The sequence below is a fragment of the Danio rerio genome, chromosome 7 (assembly GCF_052040795.2).
Source record: "Danio rerio strain M-AB ecotype USA chromosome 7, GRCz13ab, whole genome shotgun sequence".
Lineage (NCBI taxonomy): Eukaryota > Metazoa > Chordata > Actinopteri > Cypriniformes > Danionidae > Danio > Danio rerio.
Window position 1 is genome coordinate 51,255,096 of NC_141027.1, and position 11,479 is coordinate 51,266,574.

At 36.1% G+C, this 11,479-nt stretch overlaps 1 protein-coding gene across 3 annotated transcripts in view; it reads right to left on the reverse strand.

Moving 5' to 3' along the window:
- Positions 1-9,200, reverse strand: part of ttc17 (tetratricopeptide repeat domain 17) — a 57,149-nt gene extending 47,949 nt beyond the window's left edge. The window contains exons 1-5 of one of the 3 annotated variants that reach the window (XM_087259816.1): positions 8,832-8,977; positions 8,265-8,354; positions 7,956-8,125; positions 4,651-4,762; positions 3,956-4,087 (exon numbers count right to left, since the gene is read on the reverse strand). In XM_087259816.1, coding sequence (XP_087115942.1) covers positions 3,956-4,087; positions 4,651-4,762; positions 7,956-8,125; positions 8,265-8,306 — 456 coding nt within the window. In that variant the 5' untranslated portion in view covers positions 8,307-8,354; positions 8,832-8,977. 3 annotated transcript variants of the gene reach the window in all.
- Between the last annotated feature and the right edge of the window lie 2,279 nt (positions 9,201-11,479).

Here is an 11,479-nt window from a genome sequence, read left to right on the forward strand (position 1 = left end):
TTCACGTCACGCCCTGACAAGCACGCGCGTTTTGTGTAAACAGTCAGTCAGTCAGTCAGTCAGTCAACACGTGTCTGTAACGAGTGAAAATGGGATGCGGCTCCTTTAACTGTTTCTGTGCCTTTTAGTGTGTTTATGCGTGTATACGATGAAGTATTTGTAACACGAGAAGCGCATGTGCGCTGGAGAGATTTTTATTGTTCTTTTTCTCTCATGCTCGGATTAAGTTATTTTCTGTGGTGACAGAATAAAGCACAAGATGTGAGATGAGACCTTTGTGAGCCTGGATTGATTTGTTTTTGATGTTACACTCCAGTTGGGAAATCATTGCTGTATTTTTTTTAAATCAATGCGTTACAGGACGTCTTTCATGCATATGCGGAATATGCCTGTGTAAGTAACATGAATCGTTCACATATCTTTTGCGACTTTATTGTCCGAGTTGTAAAACGCATAGCATAGCTGCCTATAGAGAGAAATTCTGCCGTCTCACACAGAGAGACGCAGGTGCTGGCCAAGAGTGCGTGTATGTGTATGTGTGTGTGTGCGTTTACAGCCGTTTGATAAATATGGATTTGTAACGTTAGCTAAGTCGTTAGCGGTTACCATAATTTCCCGTTGTTTACATCTTTGCTACAACACACCGTTAAAGTTAGACACTGTACATGTCATGATCAATTTTAACAAATAAAAACACTTACAGGTCATGACTCAGAGTTCACAGCGTCTCCTTGCTCCATCTTTGAGGAGATTTTAACTGAATCCAGCACTGAACTGGGAGAGATTCTGGAAGCTGTGTTTTGTCAAATCATGCTTGCTATGTATTTTATAGTTCTCTGGAACATAATTAATATTGAACTGTAAGCACTTCTGTGTTTGGGTCGTGTCATTTGGAAGCCCAACAACAGAAACAGAACAGCTCTGTGGAAACAGCAGGATGGCATTTCTCTCTCTGCAGTAACGTTACAGCGCCTCTGGCCACGGCCTTTACCTGCGCAGTGTGGGATGCGCAATAACGAACTTTTGTGATCTCACAGGGGGCGGAAGTATTTTTTGTAGTCCCCAAAATTCGTTAATTGTAGGCGTTGCTAAGCTAACTCTGTACAAATCAAGGTCTCCCTTTGCATTAAACTTTGAATATTTTACATTCAGAGATGCTGTTTATGTTCACACAGCTACATTACACATCAACTGAAGTTTAAAATATAATATCGTAGTGGACCACCCCTTTAAGATCCAGAATCAATTATTGGAGGAGTTACTTTTGCATGCTGGAGGAAATATAACACGATGACTGAAGTTTTTTTTTAGACAGGTAATGTTATGCTTTAAAACTATTTAAGTCATGCAAAGCTTACGTAGATTTTGTTGTTGTGAATGGGTTATATGCACAGGAGTGTTGTTCAGCCACTGAAATCTGACAAGTTATGACAAGTTTTGATTGCTACACAACTGAAACATGCTAGATATAATACAGTTCTTCATCCAGAATTGTATTATAAAGTACTACAAAGTTTTATAACTGGTTAATGACATAATCTAGTGGGTTGTCTACTGTCATCTTTATGATGCATGCATTTGTGATATCAGGAGGTGTGGCTTTGGACAGCAGGAGAAGGACTGTGTTTTAAATATATTATGTAACCGATAGAATTTTGGCAAATCACCTACTGCACCTTTAAGAGTATCATTATACACCATAGAGATATTAGGTTTGAGTTCTGCTAAAAAATAAAAAAAAATTCAAATTAAATGTTAATGATTATAAAAAAAAATTGTGATTTAAAGTATTGTATGTTTTATAAAAATAGGGAACATTAGGGAATATTACATTAGGTAAAAAGTTAAAAATAAACATTGCTTGTTAGAGTTATCTCTAAGCGAAAATCTGAAAATGTGCTTCACTATGGGATGGCATTCTTTCACTAAAAATGTCAGACTGACAGCTTTTAAACAGAATATCTGTAATACTTCTCTCCAGCACTTGAGATAGTAAGTAGGAGCTCTAAAATAAAACCCTACTCACTACTTAATATCCAATATATCAATTAGCAATACATCTATGGGGTTGTTTATACTGGGTCAGTTCATGTTTTCTAAAAAGGGCAGACGTAAATGCCCTTTGGAAAAAAAATACTATACTAGAACCCATGTGAACACAGCCTGCATACTACATGTAAAACCATTGATATGCACAGATATGATTGTGTTTTTAATAACCATCAAACAAAGTGTGGTGTATCTGATGCTTAACTTATGACTAGGGTCAGGCAGAATCTGCGGACATTTTTTGCTATTTCTGCGGAAATTTTTGTAAAAAAAAAATCTTCTGATTTCTGCAGAATGATTTTAGGGGTATCATAACTAAAAACTTGATATATCAAACAAAAAATAATACCTTTTTAACTTTTATTTAATGTTTGCAATGCAAATCCAATTAGATCCACCTATTTGGTAAACAAAACAAGTCTCTCATATAATAAATCTACTAAAAGAAATGATCATTTTAATATTACTATTATTATACCACAATAATACTCATGAAAAGGAATCTAAAAACTGCATAGTTGGTGCAATAGCCTAGCGGTTAGCGGTATATGTTGGTGGTTAACATATGGTGGAGTAGCACATCAGGGCGTCTCAAGTTAGGATCTCGGCTCGAGGACATTTCCCTACCCTATACCCCACTCTCTATTTCCAACTTCACTTCCTGTCTCAATACTGTCATATCTATTAAAGGCAAAAAGGCCAAAAATAAATCCTAAAAAAATAAAAATAAACTGAATAAATATAAATTTACACATGTAAATAAATAGACTCAATGATGGGCTAAAAATCTGTGGAAATGTGCGGATTTATGTGCGCACAGATTCCACGTGGGCCTACTCATGACGTAACTATGGCAAATAGCGTGAGATTAGTAGATCTGATTTTTTTTTTGTGGCCAAATATGAGAGGAACCATTTACACAAATGAGACAGATATCCAACCAGATAAAACACATGAAGTAATCAGGTGTAAACAAGCTCAAGAAGTCTGAAAAAACAAAGCTCCTTTAAATGTCAGTACATATCCAATAAATATTATCGCAAAACAATATGTAATGCTGATAGATCATGCCCCTTTGGACTATGGAAGTCAATGGTTACAGCTTTCAGACATTTTTTCAAAATATCTTCTTTGGTGTGCAACAGAAGAAAAAACTCATAAAGGTTTGAAACAAGTAAAAGGTGAGTAAACAATAATACTTTTTTTATTTTTAGGTGAACTGTTCCTTTAAAAGTTGCTGCTGATAAACTCATTTAAAGATTAGTTCTGAGAATGAAATGATAAACATAGAATAAAAAGCATTGAAAATAAAGCAATTTTACAGTTTGTGTGAAACAGACTTTCCACCATCCACACTCCTACATTCTTAGATTTTCAGTGGGTTCTTATAAAAGGTATTTACGATTAATAAGGCCTGTGGTAAATATAACTTAGTTATACAAAAACCATTTCCATAAACCAGTTCTACAGAAAACTGCACACCACAAACGTTCTTATACAGTTACTTATTTTAACAATTACACACAGCTACAAAATTAAAGCGTTCAATATTTGGTGTGTCTAATATACACATATACTAGACACACCAAATATAAATCGTAGAGCAAAAAACATGTGGAACAGCTATACAACATCTATTGCTTACAGCAAAGTGACATCTAACTAGGTCACATTAAATGCTAAACATTATTATATTTACATTTTTTTACTGTGTTTTCCTGACACAAAAAAATAGAGCATGACAAACAGAAATCTTACAGCTCATTCTGCCAATCCGACATATACACATTTATTTTTAGCAAATTCTTATTATTTAAAACGACTTGTTGCAGTAATTGTTAGTGGAAGTTCCAAACATTTCAAGGGTTTCCATGCTGCAACGAGAAAAAAATATTAATAAACTTACTTTTAGGAGGGCTTGGTGTATCCGATGCCCAACCTCATCCACACTCTGCCCCAGTTTAAGACACAGGGAGGTAAAGATTGGGTCATCCTTTGAAAGCAAGGGTGATGTGAGGTTCACCTTCTCCTGCACACCCTGAGAGACAACAAGAGAAGTGGCATTATTACAGATGTAGATCATTAAAAAAAGTTATTAAAACCATTAAAATGCTGCAATATCTTCTTGCTTGGGTTTACTTCACAAGCCAGCGTTTCTAAACTGGACCAAGTTTGGTAATACAAGTCACATATGAGCAAACTGTCATAGCATTGGTCAACATAAGAATAAATAAGCAAAACCTTTGTATGCATATTGTGGCTGTTTTAGCAGATGTTGTTGTATACTTTACCAATTTGTACATAGATAAAAGGGGTAGTTCACCAAAACAATATTTTACAGTTACTTTTCTTAATATTACCTATGTAGAAACATACACTATTATGAAAGCAATACAACTACGTTTTCAAGCACTTTATTCAAAATCCAAGCACCTATCAATCCTTAAAAACACAGCACAAGAACCCTGATACATTTCAAACTAAACTACTGAGGGAGAAACAGCACCTAGTACCAAAACAAATGCCTCAAATGACCCAGTGGGAAAACAAAGCAACCAAACACAAAGATGTCAGTTAGGCTACAGTACTCGAAACACTCACCCTAAGGTGCTGAAATGCATGAATGCTATAAGGGAGGTCGAGAAGTTTAGCGCAGTCAGGCTTCTCCAGGTCTGGAGGCAGAGCTGACATCAGATCCAAGAATTGCTCCGGACTTCAAAACCACAACAATAGGTGTTTGTTAATGACAAATGAAAGGGTTGCTTCATCCAAAAATTAAAATTGTGCTATTAATTACTCACCCTCATGTTTTTAAAAACCCTTGAGATCTTTGTACATCTTTGGAACACAAATCAAGATATTTTAGGTGAAATCTGAGAGCTCCCTCATTTTCCATAGAGCAAAGGCTCCAGATTCAATCAAAGTTTAGAAAGGAAAACAAATTCCTAAAAACACACCATATGGCTCCAGTGGTTCAATTGGCTCTATGCAAAGCTAGGGTTTTTCAGCCAATGATAAACTTCCAGTGAAAGCTTCATGTAATTATTCCATAAGATTCCTTTAACAGCATTGATGCTGTAGTGTAATTATAATACATTAATACAACAGACGTAAGCATTCATTTAGTTGTTCAAGCGAGATAAATGACTGTGTAACCACTTGCACATTTTAAAGTCATGATGAGGTAAAATTTATTTTAATGCAGTGCTTTTTGTCCTATCTGAGACCCGCTTTATATCTATCAGGCAGTGAAGATCACTTATTTTTAAAGAAATCAAACCGTGACAATAAAACGTGGCATTTTTATAATAGAAAGACGGGTGACTGGAAGTACTGAGGCTGGCTGGCTGGCTGAAATTAAAAGTCTGTGTGCATATACCCCATTCGATTATTATGAAGCTACGCCAATACATTTAAACAAAAAGAACGACTTTAACAGTTTCTTCTCCTCAGTGTCAGTATATTGCACACATTCATGAGCACTGCGCAGTGTGGATGCCCACGCGTGACTTCCTCTCATTTAAACAAAGCACAGGTGCATCGAAGGTAAAACACCAACACCAGAGGCGCGACACATGAACACATGTCTTATACTGACTCTGAGAAGAAATTGTTCAGTAAACTCATTATGTGAGCACTAATGTAGTGCTTCCCACAGGCTTTGAAATATACTTGTAGTGCTAGCTGGATTGAAACACAACTTGCATTTTATATTAAACTATATGCAACAAACAAAACATAATTTCATTTTTAACAATAACTTTACAGTAAAAAAACAGTGTCATCATAAAGTAAAAATGACTGTTTAAATAAAAAAAGAAATCCACAATTTCTGTTACATTTATTCTACTCAGGAGCCATGTGCACACACTGACAGGCTAAATCTGCTTCTCTCTCTCTTTCAAGTTCAAAGCAAACTTGAATGTCAAAAATTTTAGATAATATATAAAAGAGCCTATATAATATACAGACATCATCAAATTAATAAAAAAATCAGCAAATGAGAAATAAATGACAGAAAAAAACAAACAGACAATATCTCAATAGATTAAAACTTGTAGATTACTTAAATTAGACAAATGCGTTGATTAACCCCTAATGGTGTACATATATTTTGCAGCCAGTTTACACCAGTCATTTCATCATCTCCGAGCATATAGTAAAGTTTTTCTGAATGGTTTAGAGTAAAAAATATATTATTTACTTTTTTTCTGGCTCTCGTGGCTGTGCGCGCTGTCAGCTTTGAAGCAACCGGAAAGTAGTCTTTAATAAAAGAGTAATGCAAAAAACGCCTACAAGCTGAAGCCAGGCATTTTACGAGATTTAGCCAGCCGGACAAACTTTTTAAGTCCCAAAAAGGCACAACTCTGTGTGTCTGCATAGCACGTGAGTCTGTAGAAGTGCTGACAGGTCTCGCACACACAGAATGAAATGGGTAAATATGAGAGGATTTTCAACTACTTAATCAATCGCAGATGTTTGGTTATATTAGGTAAATACAAATTAGTAGGGGTGTCAAAATTAATCGTTTCTTAAGTGCACCGCGATGCAGACGCGGACAATTCTGTATCGGTTTATTAATAATCATAACTGGTTATTACTGACGTCATTTACCTCATATGCGCTCTGTCGCAAGGGAGGCGATTGCGAGTATTTACACTGCTCTAACTACTTAAAACTCATAAACTGTGCACAATTTCACTGTGTGTGTTTGCTGGATCAGTCTTTCACTGACATATACAACAAAAGCCCCTATTTCACTGAGATCCAGAGAATGAAAGTACTCAATTTCTCTCTCTCTCTCTCTCTCTCTCTCGCTCTCTCTCTCTTTCTCGCACACACACACCACACACATATACACACACACACACATATATACACACACACACACACACACACACACACATACACATATACACATATACACACACACACACACACACACACACACACACACACACAGTGGCCAATTTGACCTGGTGGCTTCTTTTCTTCTCTTCTCGGCTGTTTTACAGCGTTACTTCTGGATACAGAAATGAGCGCGTGTCTGCAGAGTTTTCTCCACCGTGTCTATCATACATCAGCTGTAAGATCGCCGCCTGCCGCTTATTAGTGTCACTCATCAGTAAAGAGCGCAGCGCGAAAGAGCCAATCACAACCGTTTTTGTTAAGGGTGTGACCAATCAAAGAGGTGTAAGAGAACTAGACATAGATCAGAAATTGAGCTGGATATTTATATTTGTTTATATTATTTGCTTAATGCTCGTTTTATTTAAAGTTACAGTTTATATATCTGACTGTTTGTATTAAATGACCAAATTGTATTACAAATAATATATAAATATAAATATATTCATACATTTTAATACAAGAACTGCTGCTGTGAAGAAAATATAAAACTGTGCATGAAAAGCACCGTCAATGCACCGTGATGCACAGAAATATCGAATTGAACCGAATCGATGGCATGATAATCGTAACCGAACCGAACCCTGAGACTAGTGTAGGTTCACAGCTCTACAAAATAGTGTAAAAGGATGGCACTAATAGTAAAATGAATGTGTCACTAAATAAACTTGGGTGGCTGTTAATATACCTGGGCGGCCCGCCCAAGTAAAGTCTATATGTGGGAAGGACTGAATGTATTCTCATTACTTTTAAATATTCCACTAGAACCACTGAAAGCCATTTGGTCTTTTTTAAAGATTAAGTCGGGACCCTTGAGGTCTATGAAGGATGAGGGAGTTCTCAGATTTGATCTTAAATATCTTTACTCTTATTCCAAAAACGTACAAAGATCTCAGGGCTTTGGAACGGCATGAGGGTGAGTAATTAATACTGAACGAACATGTGAAATCTTAATTTTATCATGAAAAAAACACCTCCGTAAAACAAATGACACTTACTTTATATCTTTGCTTTCCAAGGATATAAACGTGCCATCGTAAAGATCCAAGTCTCCCAGGGGAACTTTAGCTGTGACACAGTCTGCATCTTCTTTGTAGTGTCGCTGCTCTAGACCAGTATCCCGGTCCTCGTTCTCTTCGATGTGAATCTTCTGAGCAACTAGCTGTTTCTGCAAAAATGTACAATTTCAGGATGTACGCTGTCAGGATAGTTTAGCAAAGTATAAACATCATTAGTCTTTAACATAACACTGCACATTATCCAGGTTTCTACAACGATATTATGATGAACATGAGGGTTAAAATCACCTCTAACTTCTTGAGGTAGTTCACACGGGTCTCTTGCTGCATGAAAAGAACTAAATGGTGGGGATGTTTCAAGTTAAGAGGAGAGTCCACCTAAAAAACCAAAGAACACACGAAAGGCAAAGTGTAAAATCAATGCGCGCACACACATGCTTAGGGCAAGAGTCACTCTGTCTGACAGGAATCAGGTCAGAGGTTAAATGACATCAAGAAGACAAATCACGCTACTGAGGTAAAGCTGGTTTCATATTCAGAATTTCTCCTTAATAATATAATTTCAGAAAAGTATTATTGGCAAACCCTAAACAGGGAAATCATACAACGTTAAGCAGCCAATGACGTTCAAAGTACAAGATTGTTCAGTCAATTCAATAGTGCTAATGTTGTTTTGAAGTCATACTTACATTCGATTTCAGACCAAATATTCAAAGTAGAATGGTAAACAATATAGTCACCGTGTCACTGATTAAAAAACAAACCAACTTTACCTCAATATCATACTGAACGGTATAATAAAACCAGTACACGCGAGAGAGAGATCACGACAAGCAGAAGACTGTCAACACACACATCTGCCAGACAGCTGTATAAAGCAGGGTTATGAGATCAGAAAGTGACTGCTCGGGCTGTCTGCTCTTGTAAACAGCATCTAGAGAGCTCTGCAGTGACTGGTCGTTTACAGTCTATGATCGCGACACACTCGCTCACCTGCTGCTGTATTTTTCCGTCCTCCGTCACCACCCAGTGCGTGGTGGCTCGCGCGGGCTCCGCCAACAGGGCACAGATAAAGATAAGAGCCGATCCCCGTATGGACGAGCTCCAGAGGCGTTTATTAGTAAAATTATCGCCTATGCTATTGCTCTTGTCATCCGCCATCTTTCTGCCGTCTGTCCATTCGACCCTAAAGCTTCGCGTCATTCACCACAATCTGCTTCCGGGTTACAGAGTGACCCCGCCTCCCATAACAATATTTGCTCAACCGAACTGATTGTATTTTTCATGAATTATTAATATTATGAACATTGTTACAATCGACGATAATATTTTATTCAAAGAAAATAATATTTCTATATTACTTATATAACGTTACTAAATGGTAGTTACAATTCGACGCTAATTTAGCATTTTAAAACCGTATTAAATTTAAATGAGATTGTATTAATGAGTCTATAATATGGTGTGCTACTCTCAGCCTTAAGTGATGTTCCCTTTAAACCTGTTTAAACGCATTTTTTGTTTTTAAATTGTTTATCTTATATAGGTATTTTATTCTTGTTTAAAATGTCAATAAACTTGCCTTCGCTTCACTCACTAGGGATGCTTCAATCAGGAATTTTGCAGCCGATACCGAGTACCTATTCTTTGTCATGTTGATTGACCGATACCAAGTATCGATTCTGATGCTTCAAGCTTTATAATGCATAAATCACATTTTCAGTCCAAGTGTGATACTGACGTGGAGATCTTGCCTTACCTCAGAGAATAAATTAAAGATGTTGCATGTAATTCCATAAACATGTCAGTGTGATCATGTCATGGTCAGAAGCAGCTTTACAGAACAAATAGAACAAATAGATTTTAAAAAAATTGGTAAGAAAAATCATCATTAATCAAACAATTTGGAAAGATTTCAACATGTCTCAATGAAGTTTGGAGCACATAAGGAGTTAAATTGCACACCTCTAAATCCATTACTTCTTTGCTTAGAGGAAATAGGTCCATACTAGTTTTTACAAAACATAAATAACAATAAATAATAGTATTAAATATTCAAGTTAAAAACTTTTTTTTTTTAATTTACCTAATATTTCCAGCCAGGATTTAATAAACTTGCAATATTGTTGAAAGCACAGAACATTCGGTTCTGATATGTAAAAAGATTTCAGTTCTTATGTGTCCTCTGCTTGTAAGCTCGTAAACAAACAATTGTGATCGGTTCATGAGATTGGTGGGTAGTGACCAAGTCAAAAAATGTGATTATCGGCCGATACAGATCTCTGGCCAATCAACCACAGCATCTCTAACAAACACACGTGTTATATACTTAACCAATTAAATTAAAAAAATTTAAATATTTCAAATAATGATTTAAAATACTTTTAAATAAAGTGATTACAAATTCCCTACACTTTAAAATAGACTGGCTGTTCAAAATCAACAGTCAGCTTAAAATAATTAAAAATATTTATTAAAATAAATTGTTGTATAAATGTTTTACAAAAAATGTTTGTTGGGTAATTCTTTTTTTTTTTCAAACAATCAACTTATTTAAAAAGGATCAAATGTTATAGTTACAATTCGACGCTAATATATATTTTAACAATTTTATTTAGTCACAGAGCAATAGCATGAGTCAGCCTGCTAAGACTAAAACGCTTCTAACAATTTTTGTTTGATTTTAATCATTTAAATTCTTGTTTCTTTTATTATTGTTCACATAAAGCATTTTGAATTGGTGTTGTGTTAACCAATGAAACAAATATAATTAAAATATTTTACAAAGTGACACTTTAAAATAGACTAAATAGCTGTTTAAAATATATAGGAAGCTTAAAAGATTACGTGTGTATGTGTGTGTTAGGAATAGGTTGGAGCATCTTCAAGACTTATGGTGCTGGACTCCTGTTGTCACTTAGGGTTTTGTGTGGTGCTAGTTGTGATGTTTCTCGACATAGGAGAGGAGTGTCCGTCCAGTCCAACTTATCCAGCACATGTTTTATGCAGCGGATGCTATTCCAGCCGCAAGCCATCTCCGGAAAACATCCAAACACATTCATACACTACAGACAATTTAGCTTACTTAATTCACCTTTGCTGCATGTCTTTGGACTGTGGGGGAAACCGGAGCACCCGGAGGACACCCATGCGAACGCAGGGAGAACATGCAAACTTCACACAGAAACGCCATCTGACCCAGCCGAGGCTCGAACCAGCAACTTTCTTGCTGTGAGGCGACAGCACTACCTACTGCGCCACTGCGTCGCCCATAAGCTTAAAGTATTTATTAAAATATTTTTTTATTAACATATAAATGTTTTAGAAAAATACATAAAAGCATGCACATCTAGATGGGTGCTTAGCCAAACTGCAAAAAGAGCAAAAATATAATCAAAAAGGCGGCAACACCGAAGCTCCAAAAATACCAGTTTTATAAATAAAAGGCTAACACAAAGTGTGTTATGTTTTGAGCACACAGTCTGGTGAAGAGCAATATAGAA